The sequence below is a fragment of the Gopherus evgoodei genome, chromosome 2 (genome assembly GCF_007399415.2).
Source record: "Gopherus evgoodei ecotype Sinaloan lineage chromosome 2, rGopEvg1_v1.p, whole genome shotgun sequence".
NCBI lineage: Eukaryota > Metazoa > Chordata > Testudines > Testudinidae > Gopherus > Gopherus evgoodei.
The window spans coordinates 81,631,303-81,657,967 of record NC_044323.1 but is presented as its reverse complement, the minus strand read 5'-3'; the positions used below and the strand labels follow the sequence as shown (position 1 = coordinate 81,657,967).

The 26,665-nt window shown below is 43.9% G+C and overlaps 1 protein-coding gene across 1 annotated transcript in view; it reads left to right on the top strand.

Moving 5' to 3' along the window:
- The first annotated feature begins 321 nt into the window (after nt 1–321).
- Nucleotides 322–26,665, top strand: part of LIMD1 (LIM domains containing 1) — a 59,410-nt gene continuing 33,066 nt past the window's right edge. Inside the window, exons 1-3 of the mRNA XM_030551163.1 lie at nt 322–410; nt 669–2,563; nt 17,266–17,367. Coding sequence (XP_030407023.1) covers nt 1,057–2,563; nt 17,266–17,367 — 1,609 coding nt within the window. The 5' untranslated portion in view covers nt 322–410; nt 669–1,056. The remainder of the gene's footprint in view (nt 411–668; nt 2,564–17,265; nt 17,368–26,665) is intronic.

The window sequence follows — 26,665 nt, the reverse complement described above, 5'->3', positions numbered from 1 at the left end:
AGTGACTGTGAGCAAACCCCGGCCCTCGTTCGCCAGTTGTACCCGGGGGACGGCGGGGGGCTTTGCAACGCGCTGGACCCGCACTCAGGCACTGAGCAGCCGCGGCGCGAGGTGGCAGCGCCTAAAGGCCCCGGCCAGATGGATCCCGGCTCGGCGGGTGCGTCCCCGCACCGGCAGGCACCAGCTGCTCCGCCGCCCCCTCCCCAGCCTGGGGCTCGCCCGGCTCCGCCCCCCGCCCGCGGGAAGGGGGCGAGGCCGCCACGCGGGCGGGGCAGAGCAGCGACACCGAGTCACGGAGAGCGGCCGCTGGGGAGCCCCAGCCCGAGCAGCGCCCCGCCCGGCCCCGGCGCTCGCCCCCGGAGGAGAAACTCCTGCAGCCGCCGCCTCGCCGGGGCAGGCGACGAGGCCACGTGAGGTTCCCCCCGACCCCCGGATGTTCCCGGGGCTCTTGGCAACCCCCCCTCCCGCAAGTCCTGCAGCGAGCCCCGGCCCCTCCCTGTGGGCAGGGACTGACTCCCCCGCTGCTCCCCACTTCCCCGGGAGCGTGGACGGCCCCCCAGCCCCGCGCGGCGTGAGGGACCTGAGCTGTGCCTGGGCCTCCCGCTGGACAGGGAAGGGCTTTGCAGCCTGGGTCCATGTGACGCTTACAAACTCTCTCTCTTTTTTAGCCTCCGTCCTGCTAGTGGCTGAGTAAGCCCTGATTGCAGGGTGAACGGGAAATCTCCTTAATCGCCATCGTCGCCTCTGGGTCTGGAGCCCGTTCAGATCTTGCTTCTTCGAGGGGGGTAGAAGATACAGCTGCTTCTGACCCGGGTTATTAAGGGGAGATACACCCTGAAGTTTGTTTTCCTCGTTTTTGCGTATGCAAGAAAATTGATTATTTTTACAAAGCACGTAAACTTGTGTAACCTTTTTCTGAGTGGAGGACCGAGTGGACATGAACCTGAGGATCACAAAGTAAAGTGGATTCAGTACTAACTGCTCCTACAGTCCTGGATGGCTTGTAGCTTTTTTTAAGTTTAGCCCTGGGAGGGAGACACTAGTGAATTTGCAAAAATGGATAGTAAATATGATGATCTGGGCCTAGAGGCAAGTAAATTTATAGAAGATCTCAATATGTATGAAGCCTCCAAGGATGGACTTTTTCGGGTGGACAAAGCTGTTGGCAACAACCCAGAATTTGAGGAAACCAGGAGAGTTTTTGCCACTAAAATGGCTAAAATTCATCTCCAAAAACAACAACAGCAGCAACAAGAAGAGGAGCTGATGTTGGCTGACTCTAGCTCTCTAAATGGTGGGGCCAATTTTGGTGTCCAGCAGCAGTTTCCAAATCATCCTGTGCCTGGAGTAGCTGCAGGGGCCACTAAATTGCATTCAGGAGAAAATATTGCCAAACCTCCTCTGGCCACAGCATCAGTGTGTGCAGCACACCAGCTTGCTTTTCCACACCACCCACAAGCTGTTCCTGATGGGCAGCGAACAAAATTATACCAAGATGGCAAAACAGCTAGCAAAGAATATGGCTATAGAGAGAATCTGGGGGATTCTGAGGTCTCTGAAGGACACGGGTTCCACAGAGCAGCCCATGTGAATCCCAGCACTACAAAGCCATCTTTTCCTTCTCTTCCCCATGGACAGCATTATAATGAGAATCAGACAGGCATCCCTGCTTGGAGAGGAGATGCTGGTAAGTTTTCCATCCCAAAATCTGGTTTGGGGAATTTACGATCCAATGTTAATCATAATGATCAGCTGCCAAGGAGTCCTACAAAAACCCAAGGTGATCCTCACCCGTACCAGCATCAGAAGTCACTGAGCTCCTGCAGGTCTTCTGAAAGTGGGTATGGAAGCCAGGAAAATGGGAATGAAAGCAACAGACTCAGTCGAGGCTATGACCAAAACTCAACTGGTCAGAGATCTTCCTCTTTCTCACACACTCTGACCCCCTTTTCCACTTCAACAGGGTTTGATGATGAGACCGCAGTGGGATTTCCACAGCAGAGATCTTCCTCATTCTCAGCCCCATCGACATTGCCTGCACAAGGGTTTTCAGGTCTGTCTGATCAATTTAGCCCAAACCCTGAGAGTGAGATGCTACCTTCTGGCACACCACACAAAAACAGTCATGACCACCCGTTATGGTACCATGACAATTCTAGTTCTTCCATGTCTAGTTCAGCTCCTACTCCGTTGCCTCCAAGCGTAGATTATGAGCAAGCCAGTGCTTGTCCCAAGGCTACAGCCCATTTCATAGTTCATGGTCAAAATCACAGGCTTAATTGTCCTGGCTCTGGCATAAGTCCTGAGCAGAATTCCATCAACGTAGCTTCACATGGACCAATGATTTCTGATGCTCCAAGGTCTCCATTTAAAGAGGGTATAAGCAGTCTGCAGCATGACTCAGGACATCAGGAAAATTCCAGTTCTACAAAAGTAAAATTACCCTGTCAGACCCTCCTTCCACAGCAGGAACAAGGGCCGTCTGCAGCTGAATTAAAATTGGAAGCACTTACCCAGCGTCTGGAGCAAGAGATGGATGCTCGTCCCAAGGCTGACTACTTTGGTAAGTTTTTATGTCTGAAATTGCAATCTGTAAGTTATATTAACGCATCTGACAGTACTAACTGCTGTAAAGTTCACTTCTTCGGAGACTAGGAGGGAAGCACGCCCTTTTTTTTTTTTTTTTTTGTTCTCCAGTGGCTTATTTTTGTAAAGTGTCAGTCACTACAGAGGCTAGAAATTATTTTGACTATGAAACATTTTTCCATTTCACTTGTTTTAAAGCAAGGATTCCATAGTAACTTCAGAAGGGAATGATGAGAGTGGGGTGAGGTGGAAGGGTTATGACTTTTGAAGTACTTAATTCATTTTATTACAATTTAACATATTTTAAAAATATTAATAGACTACCTCCTTTTCTAAAAATTATGTGTGATTCAGCTTCAATTAAAATGTAGTTTTTTAATCAATTAAAAAGTTGGACAGGACTAAGGCTTGCAGCTATTCAGCACCTTGAATGAGCACATCTGAAAACCAGGCCATAAATGTACTCAGCTCAGATCCACAAGTTGTCCAGTGCTGCAAGGTATGCTTGTATCTTGCAGTGAAAAGAGAAGGAGAACTTAACATCTGAGGCTACCTGAATAAGTAGTTTAAAATATTTTGCTGATTTCAGTCCATTTGATACCATCGGCTGACAGTGACCTGTGGGCAAGTTTAATAGTGTATTTTCTGTCTTTCTCAGCTGTGTCTAGCTTAACAAGATAGAGGATATTTATAGTCTGATTCCCAGTTCTTGGAAAGAGTGGGTCTGATCCTGTTTCCACTGAAGTCAATGAGAATTTTGTGATTCACTTCAATTGAAGTAGGATCATGGCCAGTATAAATTTTGTTCTTCCCTGTTTTAGGCCAAGTCTACACTACAGAGTTAAGTTGATGTAAGGCTTAAGACGACCCAATTATGTCAGTGTTTATAGCCTTGCTCCCACTAATGTAAGTGCCCTACTACACCCCCATAATAGCTGTACCTCCATGAGAGTGGTAGGGCCTGTGTTGTTGATGGTAAAGTGTTGCAGTGTCCGTGTAGGCTAGGGGTGGGCAAACATTTTGGCCCAAGGGCCACATCGGGGTTGTGCAACTGTAGGGAGGGCCGGGTAGGGAAGGCTGTGCTTCCCCAAACAGCCTGGCCCCTGCCCCCATCTGCCCCCACCCACTTCCCACCCACTAACTGCCCCCCTCAGAACCTCCAGCCCACCTAACCCTGTCCCCTGACTGACCCTAATCACACCCCTGCCCCCTGATAGCCCCTCTTGGACTCCCACTCCCTGTCCAACTGCCCTCTGCTCCTCGTCCCCTGACCACTCCCTCCCGGGGTCCCCCAGCCCTAATGGCCCCCCGGGATCCCATCCCCTTATCTACCCCCCCACTCCCTGCCCCCTGACAGGCCCCCCAGGACTCCCACTCCCAACCCTCCCTGTTCCCATCTCCTGACTGCCCCCTCATATCCTCTGCCCCATTCAACTGCCCCCTCCATGACTGCTCCCCAAAACCCCCCACTCCCTGCCCCCTTACCAGCAGCAGGAGCTCACAGCTGCGACACTTGGCCAGAGCCAGCTTTGCTCCCCATGCTACCCAGTGGGATCGGCGGGCCAGAGTGTGGCCCGCGCTGTGGCTTGGCTGCGGGGTAGGGGGGACAGCAGGGGAGGTGCCGGGGACTAGGCTTCCTGGCCAGGAGCTTAGGGGCCAGGGAGGACGGTCCTGATCTGGTCCACAGGCCGTAGTTTGCAAACATTTGATGTAGAAACTGTGTTCCTTAGATCAGCTGTGGCAGTCATAACTGTCAATTTCAGGGCTCCTTACTGGAGCTGTGAAATTGACAAGAAAGTCTATTGGCTCCCTGCTATGGACCTCATGCGGGGTCATAGCTCAGGCTGTCACTCCAGGGTGCGTTTGGGGGAGGAGGGGCAGTGTTCCCTCTAATTTTTCTCACCCATGTGTGGAATGCATTTTGTTATGTGCACTAATATGAAGGTGATGTGTTCATATTGGTGCACATAACAAAATTCATGTGGTGGGGGTGGGGCTGGGGAGTTCGGAGTGTGGGAGTGGGCTCAGGGCTGGGGCAGAGGGTTGGGGTGTTAAGGCTCTGGCTGGGAGGATGGACTCTGGGGTGGGGTTGGGGTTTGGGTGCAGGAGGCTTCTCAGGGGCTATGGTGGGGAGAGAGGACTCTCTGCAGCTCTCTACCCGCAGCAGCACCTGGGCTGGGGGGGAAGAGACACCTCTCCCCACCACAGCAGCTCTGGGGGTGGGGCTGCAAGATAAGTGCCATTCCCCCAGCCCCAGCAAGTCTGGGCTTGGGGAGGGCCGCCCTTTTTGCAGCTGGGTCTGCCCTGCTTGGGTCTGGCCTGGGCTATGCCTGGGCTTGGAGGGAGGGGTGCCATTGCCATAGCAGGTTGGGGGCCAGGCTAGGTAGGAGCCAGGGGAGGGATGTCCCTTCCCTGGCTGCAGCAGGTCCCCGGGCAGGTTCCCTGAGCACCTGCACAGCGCTAAATAGCTGTAAGCTGCAAAGCTGTGCAGCTTACAGGGAACTTAGGTGCCCTGGCTGCTGCCTGGGCTCTCAGGTCCCCGCTCTGAGCCTGGCCATCATCAGGGCTTGGAGCAGGGAGCTCCACCAAGAGCTGAGAGTCCATGCTCTCAACCCCCCACACTGCCCCTCATAAATCAGTGCAAGTACTCCTGGTGAGGATGCTCCTCCACAGAAGGAGGGTAGTGTAGACATGAAAAACCACAGTAATTACTGCGGCAGCTGTATGTTGACTTAAATTTGTAGTGTAGACGTGCCCTTAGATACATAGGTTGAACATCCCAAATGTAGCAGTAGCTTGAACTCTCTTTCCTAATATGAAGGAACATTTTTCACCTCTGTGCATCTTCATCCTGTGCAGGCTTACAAACACACACCAGGAGAAGGACTTCATGTTTTCAGCTTACTCTTGTTGCTTCATGAAGGCCACCATTGCTGGTGCAAGCACAGGCAGTCTATACACCAATGATACTTAAGCACTCTATTCTTGCTAACAGTACTATGAACTTCACAATAAACTACTGTGCAAGCTAGGTAGCTGCCACTGTTGGTATCCAAAGGACATATAGATTGTTTCTCCCAATGGTTAGTTGAGAACTGCATGGGAAATATATTCCAGAATATCAGTATGTGATGTTCCCCCAACAGAATATAGTTGTAATCAAATTTAGTCCATGGAAAGGGCAGATGGAGTAAAATGCCTATTGTGTCACATGATAACGATCTGACAAACTCTTTTTTTACTTTAATCATTTTGTATGGCAGTGTCTTGTGTTCATTTTGCTGCTTTTTAGGATAGTGTTTGAAATACTATTCCTCTACTCTGAATATAGAATGCTCCACTGACTAAGCTGTGAGATTCTCTTCAATAGAGGATGCTGCTTGGATTTTGAATTCATTGTGGTTTCAATGAGTGAACAGAGGAGCTAGGCTATACATACTTTAATATGTGTATGGGAAGTAGGTGCATGTTAGAGCAGATGGATGTAATGGATAACTAGATTTTTACCACCTTTAATAATGCAAGATATATGCTTTTTTAACTTTCAGGAAGCGTGCGGTGATGTAATGGTAACGTGCAATGAGGTCTATATGGTGGGTCCACTGAATTATTTTTAATCAGGATCCTGGGGAGGGGGAAAAGAGATGGAGGCTCCTTAATTCCTGGTAGGTTCCAGTGACAAACTCCTACTAGGAAGCTATACATGGGGATGGGCAATGCAGCCAACTGAGAATAACATGCGTAAGGGAGCAGAAATGCTAAGGGAAGAAATAGAATTTGCAGCAGTTTTGAGTTCCAAATCTATGAAGGGAGGTTTAATGGTGACTTCCTGGAATATTTTGAAAGAGTTCATGCAGTATAGAAGTATTATAAACTATTGCTGTCGTCTTCTCTTTCTCATTTTCACTTTTATGCATTCAGTATACTATTTGTTACTCAAGGATAAAGCACTGAATTATCTCTAGAGAGGTAGTATCTTTTATTGAACCAACTTTTGTCAATGAGAGACACATAAGAGGCACCCAAGCTTCTCTCTCTCACTAACAGAAGTTGGTCCAATAAAAGAGAGTACCTCACCCACCTTGTCACTCTAATAACCTGGTACCAACATGGCTATATCTACGTTGCATACAGCAAGTTGACTCAAGAAATTCTAAGTACTGTATTACAAATCTGTTTCTTCACTAAGCCAGTTCCTCAAGCTACCAAAACTTCGTATTGAAAAGAATTTTTTATGTAACAATGATTTCTAAAAAAATAGCAGTTTGTTTTTGTTTTAAACGTTCCTCTGCATTATTGTGAACTCAAATGCAACACCTCTGCCATTACCTCAGAACCAGGAATTGATATTGGCTAGAGACACAGGTGCAAATGATTGTTTACCAAACATGAAAGCATTTACAGAATCTGAAATGCTATTTGAAACACAGGTGAGATTTTTAAAAAACGATATTTATCGTTTGTTCTACTTCTGTCAGGAATGGATGTTTTTAATAAAGAGCTCTGCTCCTAACAAGGGAGATTTTGTATTTGCCACTGTGTGAAAATCAACTTTTTGGTAAACAAACTTTAAAAAAAAAAAAAAAAAAAGACTAAATCCAATATAGGTAGGATTACTCTGAGGAGTAACAAACTGTTGTTATTAGCCAACACGAGATTGCCATATAAAATACTTCTGGCTTCCTAAACCATATATGGTATGGGAAAGGAAGGAAAGAACCAAAGAAGTCAGGATTTTTGAATAATACATACATATAAGCAGTGTCAGAAAAGTGAGTCCTGCTTGGGTCTCCAGAGCTTTTTTGGCTTTTGTTAGTTTGTTTTAAGAGTGTTTTCTGAAATGCTGACTTCGCTGCAATGGATTATGCCGGATTCAAAAGAGACATAAGGAATCTGAGGGGCTACCTGTACAGTCAAAATCAAAGGCTATTATCCAACTTCTAGGCTAGGAATAAAAAACTTTGAGGTGTCTGTTTCTACTACAGTGGGGAAAGAGCCCTGAGTCCACATGAGACAGATCTGGAAATTACCTTTGATTTTATTAAAGTTTTAGACGGCCATTGTCAGGGAAGCCTTAAGGAGCTGGGTGCCTGAATCGAATGCATTTCTGTGGTATTGGGGTGTCTAACTTTTTCCTTAGGTTCCTTTGAAATTTTCTCATCTTCTCTCACTAGCTAAAGTTAAGGCCAGATTTCCAGGTGTGAGCACAGCAGGTGGACTGCAGAAATGTGCATGTGCCCACTGTGTTGTAAGAGAACACAGACTTCTGAATGAAAATCAGACAGTTTCAGGCCTGATCAAGCACCACTGAAGCCAATAGACATTTTACTGTTGATTTCAATGGAACGTGATTAAGCCCAGAGTGCCTGACTGTCCATTTGTATGTGCAGCTACCCAGTTTGCATGTACAAACTCAGGTTTTTGCAGATGAAACAGGTGTGCGCACACATAATGAGTGTACCTCTTGCACCCACAGATGGAAATATGGCTCTTAGTGTTTTAAAGACACTGGTTATCAGTAGCGTTTTAAAACAAATTTGATGTGTTTTTTCATATTATGAGTGATTCTTAGATTTTTAAGGTCTAAATCCTCTCATTACTGCTCAGGGTGGAGCTGATAAGCTGGTATTTTATCAGAGCCCCAGGCCATCCTAGTTTGAAGCTGAACACACAGATGCTTTATAGCAGGCAAGCAGAGTGGATCATATAGTTGGGTTTGAGGATTTTTCACCAAATTAGAACTCAAGATGAATCATTTAACCCAAGTGGAGATTTGGAATCTTAGCACATGCAGATGGATGTAATTAGTTGTCAGAGCAGAGGGTAGTTGTGCAGTGAACTTGGTGTTTCACTGCGCAATCATTGCAATCCGATAGCTGATATTGCTACCAAAATGTTACAGATGCTAAAAAGATAATTTGAGGGTCGCTGCAGTGGGAACCTCAGGTAAAAACAGAAGAATTTTCTGAGGTTTCTTTTACATGCATACTTTGTGGGCTGGAGATTAGGCAGCTTTCCCTTTGGAAATGTGTGACCGTGTTCATGTCTGCCTGCTAGATGCGTGCCTGTTGCTGGAAAAGCTCTGAAGCTGGAAGACGTTTCATGTATGGGGTGCAGGGAGAGGGAGGCGGGAAGAATGGAATCGTGCAGTAACTCTTCCAACATTCCTCGTTTCAGAACGTGAATTAGTACACTTGTGGACAGCACAAAGCTTATCTCTGTGCAAGGAAGCAAGTGAATAAATATTTACCTGGGATATGACTCTTTAGGATTAAAGCTGTATATGGCCCTCCTCCCCTCTCTTGGAAGCTGAACTAGAGGTTGTGTTTTAAAAAAAAAGCTATTTTAAAGCGCGAGAGAGAGCAGTGACTCAGGATCAACAGTGGTGGTGGTGAGAGCAAGGCTGCAAAAGATATGGAGCCTGATTCACTCTGCCCTGTACTTGGTGTAGTCTTTTGCACCAGTGTGGTGTGAAGGTAAAATGCCACCAAATCAGAATGGTGATGTTTTGTGCTCACTTTGCACAAGGGTAAATGACACCACAAGGTGTAGGATAACTGTGAATCAGACCTAGGGGCTTTAAACACCTTGGACCAAGGTTTCACAAGTGCACAGACTATGGGTAATGTGGAAGAATTGCATGTAGTGACCTGTTTTCTCTTTGCATACACAATTATCTACATGGGCAGTTAGCAGACTTGCGCCAGCCACTGAGTGCTAATTGAACAGGTATGGAGCCGCATTTGCCAAGGACTCACTATTCACATGAGACTCCCTCCCGCTTTGGAAATTGGCTCTTTGAGGAGCATTATTGTTAACTCTTGTTTTGTAGCACTCAAAGGCCTGCCAAGCACCTCTCAGTACACAGGCCCCTGCCCCAAAGAGCTAACAGTGATAATGGCGCTGGCCTCCTTTGTAAAGCACTTTGAATCTACTGAGGGAAAGCACCAAAAAAGACCTAGGTGGTGGTGGTACGTTCTAATGTAGCCATGACTCCATGAAATGTGCAATCACAAAACAGAATTGGGATATGGGGAAGGTCAGGAGTTAGAGGAATAAGGTTAGTGTTACTTGGGAAGGGGAATGTGCGCAACATGAGGAAGCAAGATGTGTCCTTCCTTTCTTTGTTTATAATATATATGTTGTGTTGTTGACTTAGTTCTTGTGGTCCTCATGGTAGAAATGGATTTTCAGGAGGGAGAATGAGAAGACAGTACTGGCCAGGCAGCAGTCAAGACTCATAATTGATGGAGCATAGGGGTGAGATGGGAACAACAGAAGAAAAAAGGTGGGGGCGGCGTTACTCTGGACCTTGACACAAAAAGCAAGACCATGACACTTGTAGCTCTTGGGTGCAAATATATGGGAAAGAACATACAGAACATGTATTGGAGACGTTTAAATGAAAACAACTTGATTTTTCTTTCCAAATGTGACTAATTTATTCCACGTAAATCTAGCCAACTATAAGGAGGGGCCACAAACAAGCTTTAGTTAATATTATTAATCGCTGTAATTCTGGAAGCAACGTAACAGCTGAATAACTGTTAAAACTGCTGATGAAGAATGAAATTAGTTATCAGAAGCAAATGTAGGTGGAAAGGGTTATAGAGAATAAATGAGAAGAATAAGATCCACACAGTTGCTAAATGCCACCTCCAGATTTTGACCCAGTAAAGTGTCTTTATCACTTTGGACTTATATCGCCCAAGTCTACCCTGAGTCATGCCCATGCTGTTTCATCATCATCGGTGAAATGGCAGAATGTGGCCTTTTGTCTGATCCAAAGTATCACATCCTCACATTCTCCCTCTGTGGCTTAGGCTTCCTGCTGAGGAAATGCAGGTGGGTACAGATGTAAAGGTGGCAGTGAAGTATTTTGATTTGGACTCTATGTCCCATAAAGTCGTTGAAAAACTGTCTTATTGCTTTCTAGCTGAACAGACTTTGGTGGATGGAAGTGTAATGCCCCAATCAGTCATACAGAATGCTATCATTCAGGAACATCATTAGTAAATTAGCGATTGCAAGGAATTAGAAGTGAAGTAGTAACATTTGGAGGAGAAAATTTTGTTTAGACTTTGAAATTTGTGGCAAACAGAAATCTAGTTGTTGAACTTAGTGGAGGGGACTGACATTTCAGATGATACCAGAAGATCAGATTCTGCTTCCGGCAGCTCTGGGATCTCTTCTGACCCGCTGGACATGTGAGCCTGGGCTGTTTCCGGTGGCAGCATTTCTGATGAATTAAAATGAATAAACCAAGTGTAAGAGTTGGGACACAGCTCGCAAGGCTTGTTTTCAGTCCTAGCTATGCTCCAAAGATCTTGTTGTTCAGCGCCTCAGATGTAACTTGGGGCAGTTACTTTCCACATGATGCTAGATGGAACAGTGACTTCATTGTTCAGAGGCAAGCTGCCCTAGAAACAGAAATTAAACTGAAATCAGCAATTTATGGCCTTTCCCTTTCCAAATATGGCTACCATTCTCCCAGTGCACTCGAGTGTGAACTTGCTAGCACTTCACATGCGTGATTTTTTTCAGGCTCATCAGTGCTGACGAAAGGGATACCTTAGAGTACATTTTAATAATACATTGTGCAGGGTTAAAGGCGTGTTACCTGATTTTCAGATGTGGATAATTTAATAGAACATCTTCATGCTGTGTTTTTAGATGCTCAAGTTGGCACTTGCTTGCCTAAATGATGTGCAGGTCTAAGCATCCAAGTGCAGAATACAGGCATCCTACTAAGGCCCCCATTTTTGAAATGTAAGCATATATACAGTATTCAGCCTTACGCTTGGAGTTAGGATAAGATTTCTCCACTTTTACTCAGGCCTAATCTATAGTTGGAAATTTCCTTGCTGATGCTGGTGAGCATCAGTGACATGTAGCTGAACTGATGAGGATGACCTGTTAGTGTAGGCCAGTAGAAAGCACGCTCAGCAGCATTACAAAACACTGGAGTTAGGACTTGCTTGGAGCAGGGCATAACTACAGTTCTGAAATGAAGTTGAACACTGTGTGTACTGCTCTCCTCTGGCAACTAACCTGTGATCGGGAGTAGTTCAGCGTGCATGTTGCTGGTGCCTGTCATCAGCAATAGGTTTGTCCTAGCATAGAGCAGACCTGAAAGAGCAGGTTCATCATGGCAATAGGGGGTGAGCTGGGAGGGTTGTAGAGACTGAATAGTGTCAGGTAAAAATTATAATTAATTCTGTATTTTTTTTTCTTTCGAAGGAGTCAGGTTAAAATGAGAGGTAAAGGCTTTCTAAAATACATTGCTAACACCACCTTAGCATAGTAATAGAAGTGAACACCCATCCCTGGAGCAATTACACCAAAGTTTAATTTGGCCCATTTTTTTGTTTTTAAAAGAACCTTGGGGTCTGTAGTGTGATAGGTTGTCACTGATTATGATAATGGCAGCGTTTAAATAGCACCACCTCGGATTGGAATTCAGCAACTCTGTGAAATGAACTGGATGGTGAGTACCAAAGGGGTAGCCGTGTTAGTCTGTATCCACAAAAACAACGAGGAGTCCGGTGCTAGCTTAAAGACTAACAGATTTATTTGCTCACTTTTCTTGTGCTGCCGTCATTTGGCTAAGGATAGCCTTGCAGGAAATTAAATAGCTGCCATGTTACACTGTGTGCCAACATTCCATTGGACCATTGGCACTTTCACACAGATCTATCCATTACATGATGCAGCAAGAAAGGTATGTTTTTATCCTACATGCCTGGTGCTTTAGGTGTTAAGCAATTAAGCAGCACAGACAGCTCCATCAGGGTGGGGCATAATTTGGCTAAAACTATTTTAGTACTTTTCAGTAGATTTGGCCTATGAGGTAGTTTACAGATGTTTTCCCTCTCTGAATTGTAGTTGTTGTTGTTACTACTAATTCATATTGAGTGTCTGGGCACTTTCTGGAGAGAAAGAAATTATGTTCTGGAGGCTTAATGGAGAAAAAGTACATTTGCATGTACAAGGGGAAAAAGTTAGGCACCTTTTAAATAAAAGAAATATACTTCCACCCCGATATAACGCTGTCCTCGGGAGCCAAAAAATCTTACCGGGTTATAGGTGAAACCATGTTATATTGAACTTGCTTTGATCTGCCGGAGTGCACAGCCCACCCCTCCCGGAGCACTGCTTTACTGCGTTATATCTGAATTCATGTTGCATCGGGTTGCGTTAAATTGGGGTAGAAGTGTAGATTCTGCAGAAAGACCAGTAACTGTTATGAAAGGATCTTAAAACTGCAAAATCTGCAGCCTTGGTTCAGGATGGCAAGAGGGAATCTTACAAATCAGCTTTGAGCTATGTATGTCAGATGACAGGACAAAATGTTGGGCTGTATCAGACTTTGACTTGCTATATATGCATTTGAAAGGTCAGGTTTTCCTCTTTTTATACCCCAAATGCCTACAAAACTTAGCTTATCTTCCATTCTCTCTCTCCATCCTGTTTTACTTTCAGATAATGCAGATTTTCATAAATATCTAAAATAGCTGTGCTCTCTGTTTGAGAAGATCCAAGAAGTTTTGCCAAATGACTGGCATGTTGGTGTGGATCCATAACCAGCTGGTGTGTTTGTTCAGACCACATTTGGTCAAGTAGAATAGCTTTCTATTCTTCTCAGCCTTATGATTGGATTCTTTCCCATTCTGCTCTTTGGATCTGACCACGCTAGGGCTTGGAACTGTTTGTAACAGTTTTCAGAGTTCTAGCCTAATGCACTGTAATGTGCTTTCCATGCTCGGGATACTGTGTAGTAGGAAGATTAGTATCTGCTTTTTAGCAACAGTACAAGTGTAGCTGTAGACAAGTCTCAGGCATTTTTACCATTGAATAATGAAAACTTGATACTAGTGTAAGCAAGAGGGAGAAATGTTTGCTGAAAATCCATAGCCAGTATGGTTCTGCCAGAGCTGTAGTTGACGCCGCCTTTTGGACACTGTTGCAGATAGGTTAGTTTTGTTCCTAACATGGACCAGATCTTTTAATCACTTAAAATTCGTTTGGAGTCTTAAATCAGCTATGTAATCAGTTATGTCAATAGTGCCTACCGACCCCAAATGAAGCCAGGACCTTTGCTGTGCTAGGCACTATCCATGAGGAATAGTAAGAGACAGTACCTGCTTCAAAGAGTTTTACAGTCTGAATACATCAGACAGACAAAAGGTTGGAATGAGAAACAGGGTATGTCTACACCACCCGCTGGGTTGGTGGGCAGTGATTGATCCAGCGGGGGTCAATTTATCCCGTCTAGTCTAAACGCGATAAATCAACCCCCGAGCGCTCTCCCGTCGACTCCTGTACTCCACCGGAGCAAGAGGTGCAGGCGGAGTCGAAGGGGGAGCAGCAGCAGTCGACTCACCACAGTGAAGACACTGCGGTGAGTAGGTCTAAATACGTCTATTATTCACGTAGCTGAAGTTGCGTAATGTAGATCAATTCCCCCCTCCCTTCCCCTCCAGTGTAGACCAGGCCACAGAGTCACAGGAAGGTGAAGTGACATTCCCATGATCACCTAGCTGGTCAGTGCAGAGGCAGAAATCAACCCCAGGTCTGTACCACCTCCCTTGGTTAAAAGTAAAGATAAGTGAAGTAAACATAGATTACAACATTGTGGAGACAGAGCTGGCCCTGCTGAAAACGTTGACTGCTATTTTTTCAGATAATTTGAGCCTGATTCTGCATTAAAACTGGTCTGTGGTGATCATGTGATAACACTTAGCACAGACAAGCTAGCTCCACTTTATATTTATTTTGAGACAGTAACTTCCCCTTCTCTGTCAGTCTGACAGCGGCTTTCCGGCATGCCTTTCATCGTGGATTCTATACAGTATTAGAGGAGCGAGGAATATTCCAACTCAAAAACCATGAAGGAAATTGATGAGGGTGATTTCCCTTCCCCTCAAAACATGTAGTTTTCTGTGCATCGTCCCAACCCCCTGTTATGCTTGTGCTGTTTTTGAACATAGGAAAGTAGCAATAATTTGTAATGAGTAAAATTCCCATTCAGTTGCAGAATTTCTGGTCCTGTTATTGCCATGTTCATTTTAGACTGAGGAAGGAGAGAAGCCTCAGTAGTACGTGGCTCATGGAAATGGATCTAATTGTGATCTCTTTTCATTATCAAAAAAAGATTTCTTTGGAAATCAAACAGGCCAAGTGTGGTAGGCAGTCATTAAACATGGCCTAGGCTGCCTTTTCTCTGTGGCTGCAGGGAAAGTGCAAAGCAGACCAACTGGAGGTTTTTATTGCTTGTGAGGCAATGTCTGTCCCTCAAGGAAGATACAAGGCCAAGTCCAGCTATCACTGGACACCAGGGCCGGCTCCAGGCACCAGCATAGCAAGCAGGTGTCTGGGGCGGCCAATCAAGAGAGGGGCGGCACGGGCGGCCGTTCAGCGGCAATTCAGCTGCGGGGCTGTCACTCCTTCTCGGAGCAAAGGACCTGCCGCCAAATTGCCACTGTAGAAGAAGCAGCAGTAGAACTGCCGCTGAACGCCGCTCTTTTTTTTTTTTTTTCCTGCCGCTTGGAGTGACAAAAACGCTAGAGCCAGGCCTGCTGGGCACTGCCCCAAATTGAAATATATTAATTTTTAAAAGGGATCTGACATAACCTCAAGTACATCTTGTAATCTTTCCTTGCTATAGCCTTCCTCTTCCTCCTATATACTCCCCTCTCCTCTATTGCCATCTTTTACTGTGCTGTGTCTGTTCAAGGCCTCATTCCTGCAGCTCCATGCTTTTATAGCCTCACTGACGTTCAATGGGACTGCTCATGCATGGAGCCTTCAATAGTAGACTCCTTGGTGGAAGGCCCTGTCCTTTTTTTATTTGCCTGCCCAGCATCACGCATCATCCAGGCTGTTATATACAGAGCAATAATTAAAAAACATTCATTTTTCACTAAACAGCTAGGTAAACGCATCTGCAGATTACTTGCATGGGGCTACATTGTCCCTTTAGGCAGAAGGCTGACCAAAGGGCAATGCGTAAACCGCACTGCCCCAGGAGGCACCATGCTTCAGAGATATGCCTCTCTGGCTCTTGTTTGCTTCTTGGATTGGGGAGAGGGTATGTTACTGCAGCCCTTGAAAGGATATTTACTCCTCCTCCTGGCCTGGCCAGCTACTCTTCTCAGTGAGAGGGAGTAAAGCCAAGGCTCTGTGTCCTCCTTGACCTCTTGCTTGCCGTGGGGAGTGTTTGGAGAGCTGGGGTGCTGCTTTGCAACAGAGCCCATCTGGAGATCTGTGCTGGTCTTACTTGGCTGAGCAATAGGGTGTGGGGGTAACTCTCCCATATTCTCCTGCTTGAGCGAGTAAGACAAAGACGCAGGCTAGTCCTTCTGGTTTGCAAAGGTTGCCCCCACCACCCTCACAGTCAAAGCATTCAGTTTCATTTTACATTTCCTCTGTAATAGCATGCTGAATGTGGATGGATTTGTGCTCCAGCTCAGGCTAGCCTTTGTAATTATGATTATCTTATTCAGAGCCAACAGATATAGGTAGAGTTTTGGCTCCTAAAACTAAATCTGTGTGTGCATGCACTGGCTGTACTTCATTCCACAGGCAATTCTGAGAATCAAGTCCATACTAGCCATTCTGAGAATCAAGTCTATACGAGCTTACTTGTATTGCCAGCAGACATCTGTTCCACCAGATGGAATTGTTTTAAATGAACTGGAGGAGGGGAGGATCTGGCCTGGGATACATTATATATAGATAATATTCACATTGAGACTTCCCTTTCAGAAGGTATCTGGGAAAGGGAAGAGATGCAAATTTGATGTTTAGTCTAGAGGCTGGATTAATGGGCAGTCTCATGATTTTTATGTTCATCAGATGCAGTAGTAAACTGAAATAGATGAAGATTTAAATTGATCAATTAAAGAGGAATCCTAGTTTCCTTAAGATAGTGTGGCAATCAAAAGGTACATTCTGTACTGAAGTAGTGAAAGCTATTTGTCATTGAACAACCACACAAGTTTCACTATCTTCAAGCCTTTCCAAAGTTTTCTTTTTTATAATGTGTGTGAGGTGGTTGGGAAAGGGTGGGTGTGGGGAGGGAAGGGAATAAGTGTAGGAAACTAGGTCTTGAGATATACTCTTTCACATTATTTACAGTGATGTGCCCTCCACAAATCTGATGATAGCATCAGCCTTTAACCAGGGGCGGCCCTAGATATTTTGCCGCCCTAAGCTTGGCAGGCAGGCTGCCTTGGGTGGCTTGCCTGCAGGAGGTCCCCGGTCCTGCGGATTCGGCGGCACGCCTGCGGGAAGTTCGCCGAAGCCGTGGGACCAGTGTACCCTCCGCAGGCATGCCGCCAAAGGCAGCCTGCCTGCCGCCCTCGCAGCGACTGGCAGAGCGCCACTCCATGGCTTGCCGCCTCAGGCACGCGCTTGGCTTGCTGGTGCCTGGAGCCGCCCCTACCTTTAACAATAGTTTGCATGGTGTATAATACTGAAATCGCCTAGCTTCCCCTGCTATGATGACTGTGTCTAACTTCTGCTGTTCTTTAATCGAGGCGCACATATTAATGAGCCAGTGCTTCTGGTGCAGGTAAAGATCCTCTGCAGCTAGGCCATCTCTTTCCTTAATGTGCACTTGTCATGTTAATACATTCTGCCTCTGATCTCTCTTCTTTGTCATTATTTCATTTTCAGGAACCTGCGTGAAGTGCAGCCAAGGTGTGTATGGAGCAAACCAGGCTTGCCAAGCTATGGGGAATCTCTACCATGATGGCTGCTTCACCTGTGGAGCATGCAGTAAGTGTGTCTTTGCCTATGTAGTAAAGGGCAACATTGCATACACATGGTAATGGAACTTTACAGCAAATGGATTTTCAGATCTTTTCAAAACATATGGTATTTATTTACATGGCAGGTTGTATGTACCTGATGGATTCTGTTGCAGCTCTACTTTTTCACATTAGTTCTTGCATGACATTTAGATTAGATGTTTTGGGTTATGCCTGCCTGCTACTATATGGTATGTAAAGCAAGATAAAGCCCTGTGAGTATTTGTAAGTGCCTGTTATCTACCATTGCAGCTGTATCTTATGCACAGCACTTCATAGACCTAGAAGACTAGATGCAGGAATCACTGGGTGAAATTCCATGGCCTGAGTTGTGTGTGTCAGACTACATGCTCCTATGATCCCTTCTGGCCTTAAAATCTCAGTGTGTCTAAGACAGATTCCCTGCCCAGACTATATAATCTGAGGACCAGATATGAGAGTGCTGCATGTGAAGGGCTAGCAGGATTGGGCCCTAAATTAAATTATGTATAGCTATAGGCATTGTAAAGTAAACACAGCTTTTTAGAATTGGAGCTAATTTGCCTTCTAACTTCACTTTGTCTCAGTCAAGTTTTTATATCCCTGATCTGATTATTAGACTTGTTTCAGCTGTGTCCATGCTGTGTCTTGTTATATTACACAGATGGCAGGATACATGCTGTGCTTTCATAGTACTACTCCTATGTATGTTGGGTTCCAGAATGGGTTAGGAATTGAAATGACTGATCATTGCCATTTGGTGATAAATGGGCCACTATGAAGAAATAATGGAACTGCTGTTGCTTTATTCATAAACCCTGCCCTCTATTCTCTGCCCCCTCTCTCCCACACCTGTGTTCATGCCTTTTCTTTCACTCTGCTCCTTCCTGTGTACCATATTTGCTATCTTCCTATAAATCCCCTGTCTCTTGCCTTGCTTCCTGCCATAGACTGCACAGGACTGGAAGATGACTTTTACCCTAAGCACTCGCTTTCACTCACTCTGTAGTATGTAACAAAAATACTCATCTCTTTTAATCCTCATCCCTGCTTTTGCAACCCCCTTCTGTTGTCTACTCTCATGTTCCATGTTTGTCTGATTTAAACTGTTAAGTTCTTTGAGTGGGGGTAGGGAGCCACAATTTGCTTTATTTTTGTAATCTCCATCAGGTGCCATGCAAAATTATGGTGCTAGTAGTGTTTTGACTACAAATAATAACAATAAAAGCTTTGCATTTCTATAATACTTCCCATGTGAGGCTCTCAAGAGTGTTTTACAAACACTAATGAACTAAGCTTCACAGTGCATATGCAGAGGCGACTAATTTGTAGGGCTGTCAAGTGATTAAAAATATTAATTGTGCCATTAAACAATAATAGAATGCGATTTATTTAAATGTTTTTGCATGTTTCTACATTTTCAAATATATTGATTTCAGTTACAACACAGAATACGAAGTAACAGTGCTCACTTTATATTTATTTTTTATTACAAATAATTTCACTGTAAAAAACAAAAGAAATAGTATTTTTCAGTTCACCTTATACAAGTACAGGAGTGCAATCTCTTTCATAATAAAAGTTGACCGTACAAATGTAGAATTATATACAAAAAATAACTGTATTCAAAAATAAAACAATGTAAAACTTTAGAACTACAAGTCTGCTCAGTCCTACTTCAGCCAATCACTCAGACAAACAAGTTTGGTTACAATTTGCAGGAGATAATGCTGCTCATGTCTTATTTAAAATGTCACCTGAAAGTGAGAACAGGTGTTCGCATGGCACTGTTGTAGCCAGCGTCGCAAGATATTTACATGCCAGATGTGCTAAAGATTGGTATGTAGTTTCATGCTTCAACCACCATTCCAGAGGACATGGGTCCATGCTGACAATGGGTTCGCCTTGATAATGATCCAAAGCAGAGTGGACTGACGCATGTTCATTTTCATCATCTGAGTAAGTTGTCACTAGCAGAAAGTGGATTTTCTTTTTTGATGGTTCAGGTTCTGTAGTTTCCACATCTGTGTGTTGCTCTTTTGAGACCTCTGCAAGCATTCGCCACACCTTGTCCCTCTCAGATTTTGGAAGACACTCTGCTCTAGCTCCAGGCAAAAACCTGCAGCTCCACTGCTTTGGAGCTGCTCCGCGCTCCAGCTCCAGGCTCCGCTCCAAAGCCCTGATAACATAAAGTGAGCACTGTACACTTTGTATTCTGTGTTGTAACAGAAATCAATACATTTGAAAATGTAGAAAAACATCCAAAAATATTTAATACATTTCAATTGGTATTCTATTGTTTAACGGCGATTAATCGCAGTTAATTTTTTTAGTTAATCGTGTGAGTTTACTGCGATTAATTGATCGGCCTCGTAATTTGTATTAGCTCCATTTCACCGATGGAGAAACAGGCCCAGAAAGACTAAGTGACTTTCCCATGAACACACAGGAAGTCTATGGCAGAGCTAGGACTAGCACCGTTCTCTTGATTCTAAAGCCTGTGCTCTGTACGTTATATCTCCCTGTAGCTGTTAGTATGTATTTAGAAATGTAGCTCCTTATGGTGTATTTTGCAATAGTAAAAACCACACAGTGTATGTGCATAGCTGGAGTTTTATTTTCCAATATAAGGATTTCTTCCTCTGTTGCATTTAGAATTGTAAGCTCAACAAGGCTGCAGGGAATGTCTTATCTATAGCTGTGAAGTGTGAGGTAAATTTACAGAGCTGTATACATGTTGTTTAATAATAGTTGAAACTTAAACTGTGCCCATTGAACAACTGTTAAAAGCTTGCTGCATTGCTCACTTACATTTTCATTTATAGACTGTTCCCCTGTCATATGATCAAAGATATGAATACAGATGACATCTATTTTTAGAACATTCAGAAAGCAGCTTCTTCCTCTTCCACCTCCTATTCTCAGTTTATTTGGAATCCTCTGCAATACCTGTTCATAGCCCCCTGCCAGAGCTTTGCCAGTGGAACCCAAACCTCCATTCCATCCTAGGCTCCTGTTAAAAATACTTCAATAGTGAGGTCTGGCTGTCCTGAGCTTCCAAAATTACCACTGTGCAACTGTTGCTCAATAAATATGGACATTATATCATCTTTTTACAGTTACTTGTATCCTATTTATAAGGAGACTGGCATTAAAGGCTTAAAAATAGTTATTTCTGTTTGTTTACATCTGTTCCAGCCCAGTGGAAACAGGAATCAGGGTTAAGCCATTTTCCAGACGTGCTGCAGGGTGGGCTTGCTTTTGTCCCTCTTGACTGTAAGAGTGACTATTTGCTTCAACTGCTGATCCTGTAGCCAAAGTCTCACCCTGGACAGGAATCAGTGCAAAGGATTTCATATTGAAAGCTACCAGTGGGAGCCCTCACGAAAATATATTTCAGCATGTGGGGAGAACAGGGGCATAAAATCCATAATTCCACATTTTCACATGTTGTGCAGCCAGTAGCTGTTCACTTGCTTCAGCAAGCGGATAGAAACTTTTATTTTCATACTAGAACTCAATGCACTACAGGAAACACGTCCTGACTAATGTCAGAAATGGGGAGTGTAACAGACCTCCAGAAATCCATTTGCTTATACTAGGAAATGTAATAGACTGGCATTCCTGTTTTAGCCGGATTGCTTTATGCCAGATGTTATAATTAGATACAATCAGCTGACATAGGCCTGTAGTTGCCTGTGATGTATGATTTACACATGGTGAGCCTAATCCTTTCCTCAGTTACACCAGTGCATCCCCATTGGTTGAGAGCAGAATTTGGCCTATTCTGCGCATATAATTCTGCACTAGTAGATAGGCAGCATTGGCCTTGGGTAGGGGTCTGTTCCGCTGTCCATGTGCGTGGAGCTGTAGCTATCATTCATGGGATTTAGTGATAGGCCCACAGAGTGAGAAAGCTGTGTCCCTTCGTTATTCAGCCAGATTCACCCCTTAGTTCTGCTAGCACAAACTGTTGGAAGTCAAATGGAGGGCCATGCCCATTGGTGATAGACATAATGACACAAGCTGCCTGTGATACTTGCTCTGCTGGAGAGAGCTAGCCATAGTACCCCACAAAGCAAATGGAACCAGGAAGGGCTGGGCCAGATGGAAGATGTGCTGAATCAGCACAACAATAAGGGAACCTCTGCTGGTAGGAGACCTGGAATGTAGGCCCCCACCTCCCTTCTTCTCCCACCCAGTGTAAACCCTGAGGCTGGGGGGCCGTGGGTTCCACTGTCTGCCTTTCCTCTGGGTGAAAAGATGCTGCCCATCCATCCAGCCTCACGAGTACCAGGGGTGAATCTGGTTCATTTTCTTTCAGCTGCCCACACTGGATAGAATTTCAGTAAATTCCTACTGCTTGGTTGCTTGCCGTAGGTGTGACTTTCTCTCTCTCTCTCTTTATTTTTTTTTTATTTTTTTTTTTTTAGAGTCTTTATTATACCTTTGGGAGGTGTTTGATTCTTTCCTTTCATGCTCGTCATCAGCAAACAAACAAAACTGGACATGCTTTGTCGGTCAAAGTAACTGCTTCCCTGGCTGATTTGTTGTAAGGGAGGAAAGGAAACACATTTGAAACGTTACATGTTGTTGCTAAGGTAGTTCCATTCTCTTTCCTGTCTTAACACTCATTTTAATTCAGAAGGATTAGCTCTATTTTGTCATGTTTGTTTTGGTGTTTGTTTATTAGTATTTTTGTGTGCATTACTGAGAATTATTTTAGAATCAATAAAAAGTTGAGGAGATTTGCAAAGGCCTTTGCATCACCAAATATAGACATTAATCATGTGTTGTTAGTCATTCTAGAAGCACAAGATTGGCCTGTTCCTGCTCCCATTGAAGTCTATGGCAAAACCCATATGGACTTCCGGGGGAGCAGGATCAGACCCCACTGACCCAGATTGCGTCCCCAGTTTCACTTGTATAAATCTGGAATTTGACCAGTGACTTCACTGGAGTTATCCTGGATTTATACAAATGTAAGAGAGAGTATAATTTGGCTCATTTTATACAGTATAGCACTTACTCAGTAAAACCTCAGTGCTGTATGCTGTGCTCACTTAAATAGCATTCGCTTGGACAACTCGCATGAATATAATTATATATATGCTCTAGTGTTTGCAGGGTTGGGTGTAGTAATGGTATTTAAGGGGAACTCTTGGAAGCAGGCCCTCAGAGAAGGCTTGTTCACACACGCACACATCCTACAAACATCAAAGCTTGCCAAGCAAACTTACACTGGAAGAAATTCACATTTAGAAAATGTCTACAAAGCAGTTTTAAAGTGTAATTTCCAGCTCAGTGCTCAAGTAGACATAGGAGCACTAACTCTGTTTGAGCTAGCATGCTGAAGGTATCTACCTGCCCAAATTCAATCCTACCTGACCCCCTGGGTATGTATTCTGGCAGCAAGCTGGAGCCACCACCTGTGCCACTGCAGCCACACTGCTATTTTTAGTGTGCTAGGTCAAGCTGAGCTATCTGCCCATGCTGGGAATTATACCTCCAGCTGCTTTGTAGAGAGACCCTTAAAGAAGATGTCTTTGGCACCAAAATGTAGGCACAAAGAGCTACTTCATCAATAACTTTCTTAGCATGCTCACATATTGGAGTGATGAGGTGTCGTCTTTAGCTGTATGTTTTGTTGGTATGCCTGGGATTCTGGGGGTTCGCACAAATTTTGCTGAATTCTGTTTCTGAAGCAGGCCTCTGTGGATTGCACTCTCTTAATTGATCTTTCAGATTGTTTGCTTTGTCCTGTCTTGCCTTGCAGTTGTTATTGAAAAAATGTACCTATAAGGGCTTTTTTTCCCCTTTCTGTTCTGGTCCCTGGCCTGTAATGGTGCAGATTAAACTATTTCTGTCCATTATTCACTCTGTTGACCACAATTCAGATTAAAGAAGTATAGCTTTGTCATCAAGACAGGGATAATGTATGCCTTCCTGCACACTCTCTCTGCACCATACCATCATTCCACTGCAGTAGATTGTAGGAAACTTTCAAATGCCAGTAAAATAAATGTTTAGCAGGACCATATTGTCTATCTAGCTGCAAACCATGTGTTTGCACAGTGTATATGGAGAATCTGGCTTCTCTCTGAACAGAAAGACGTTAGACTGTCTGTAAGGTCAAGTGGAGTTCATCTTGGACAACATCCAGTAAAAACTGTTATCGAGAAGTCAAGATTGTCCATGGTCTCAGTTCTAAAATTCTGCTGAGATGGAATGCTGAATCTCTGCACTAAAATAAATTAAATAAATAGAATTGCTTATTAAGATAAAGCTCATTTGTCAGCCAAAATTCCAGATAGTTATATTTGCTGTCTCATTAGTTTCATTTTAGCAATGATGTCTAATTTTGCTCATGGCTGGATTTCTGTCCAAATGCTTTTTGGTTTCCCGGACATGAAAGACTCATAGAGCTTTACCAAGAAAAGAATAAACCTAAGATATTTCACAATGCTGATTTTACTAAGTCCTATTTCCTGATATACTGGCATTGTGGTCAGTGAGAAATGATGTAGGAAAGCAGTTGGATGGGGCTATGTACACATTACAAGGGTCAGTTGGCAGAAAAAAAATCAGCAACTTGATCTGAGACACTGGACTAGTATAGAGAAAATTTGGCTTTGAGGTAAAACCAACAGATTTAGAATGATTGATTACTTTGGCACAAACTAGCACATTCAGTTCATTGATACAAGAACATGTGTGCAAACAGAATAGTTCTTAGTGGATAAAGCCCGTAAACCTTTAGGCAGACAGTTTTTGGTTCAGTATACGTATCTGCATTACATTAAACCTGTGGAGGTATGTCAAAAATACAGCCATTTCCTGCATGCTCATGGTGTCTGCTTGCTTGTTGTTTTTAGTCTATGGACCAAACATTCTCAGTCATCAGTTTGTTAAACATTAACCATTCAGCCTGCTATGCAGCTGCTGTGCAATAGTTACTCCCATTGTATGAAAAATATCTATGCACATACAGTTTGTGCTGTGTATACTCAAGAAAAAAAAAGAGGGTATTTCCAGGTAATAAGTAGGGATTTGAAAAATATTTCACTATGATTGTGTGTGTGTGTGTGTGTTCGTTCCTCTAACTTATTGCGTAAGTTTAGTGCTTTTTAAACCCTGATGTGCCATAAATTTGATGGTTATAGTTTTATGGGTCCACAGACCCTTCTAGCCGTGGTCCCTCATTACCATTGCTGACACATTTTAGAACATGCTGCTCTCAGATTTGAGCTGTGTGAGTTCTGAGGTCCTCAGAGGAAATAAGAAGACAAAAAAAGTAAACAGCATGCACAAAAAAATGAGTAATGGAAATTGTAGGAGAGGAAAGAAGTCAACTGAAAACTGGTGGTGGGGTGGAGAGATGATCAAATAGTAGATCAAAGCAGAAAATCCAAAATGAGGGTCAAAGATCAGATCTTCTATTGGAACGGAACAAGACTAGTATGTCTTTATCAAATGGCAGAATTTGACTCTGTTTATCTCTTTTTAAAACCTGGGATGAACATAATGTTTGTGAAAAGGGGAAAGGTTACTAGCACTAGGTTAGAATCACTGGCCTGGCTATCTGATTTCAAGCTATCTTACTACCGCATGTACAGCACCAATTGCAAAGGGCCCTTGGTCTTGCTTGGGACCTCTAGGTAATACTATATTACAACTAAACAATAATTATATTTGTAAGCTTCCTTGGTCTGCCAGTGCACTTGATCCTTGACTGACATCCCTGTCCATCCAATGTTGGGCCTCCCTTGAGCATACTGCCAGTGATACCAAATGTACATGTGTGAGGTTTTTAAAAAATGCGAACCAAAGGCAATAAGGCTACTAGAGCCAAATTCAGCTTTGGGTGCGAGGTGTATAGCAGGGCTGAATTTGACCATATAAGACCACCAAATTAACTTCCAGTTGTAACAAATGTACCTATCTCCAGAGGGGGAAGTTTTAAGCATCAATGAACATCTCCATCAAGGCACATCTTTTTAATAAAATGACCAAAGCAAAAACTATATAGTACGTAATGTAACAAAAAGCGGAAAGAACCTCAGCAGAGCGCAGGAATTCAAATAACATCAGAAATAGTTGGGGGGGGGGGAAATATCAGTGAATGTTCCAGCCCCAACTTAAACTGCCCCCTACCCTCTCCGCTTCCTGGCAAGGGATCCCCATCATGTGCCACAGGAAACATAGGGTATGAATCATAGAAGTACAGCTTTTGTTGCATGATGATATAACCTGCTCCCATCCATTTGGCCAGTTGCAGGTACAGAAGGACTTCAGGGCACTATTGCTAAGGTGAGTGATATACAAGGCCTTGGCTTGACGTGGCTTTTACATTGAGTAATAGGCCCATTCTCCCAGGACGTGAGAAGGCTGGAGCTTCAGCCCATAAGTAATGGTTGAGTTTAACGCTTACAGGCCAGTGTGTGGAGTTTTCTGAAGTGTGTGTGTGTATTCTGTGGCTAGTGTGCGTATAAAGGGAGGGGTAGTGGTCTGCAGTTGAAGTTTAAATATGAAATATGGTTAGGGGAAGATGAAAGCTGAGATTGGAACCTTTTAATTGAATATACCTCTAGGTTTTCTGATGTTTAGAAGAATATAATTATTTAAAATTAAAATTAATGTGTGCTTTTTTAAAGAAGATATATCTACAAATTTATCTTTGTTATAAGGTTCGTGGGGTAGGAATTTCCTTTAAAAGTTTGAGAATATTTATAAATTTTCTAGCTACAGTTTCAGTATTCACTGAGACCTTCACACACCCTCTGGAACTTCAAAAAATTGATCTCTAATAACTCAGTGTTTCCACTCAACCTTAGTAAAAATAGCCTGTTAAACTTCCACTGAGGGCAAATGCATGAAATTCTAACTTTTTAGTACAAGCCATTGGAACAATACTAGTGAGTGGTGGGTTTTTTTGTTGTGAAAGATAAGATTTTCCCCCAAAAGTGAGAGAGAATTGTTTCTTTGAAGCTTGCTATCTCAAAAACTTCTCACCCAAATGACCTGTGTGGGAAAGTTTGAGTTAACCTGTGGAACTCTTTGCCAGAGGATGTTGTGAAGGCCAAGACTATAACAGGGTTCAAAAAAGAACTAGATCAATTCATAGAAGATAGGTCCATTAATGGCTATTAGCCAGGATGGGCAGGCTGTCCCTAGCCTCAGTTTGCCAGAAGCTGGGAATGGGCGGTGGGATGGATCACTTGATCATTACCTGTTCTGTTCATTCCCTTTGGGGCACCTGACATTGGCCACTGTCAGAAGACAGGGTA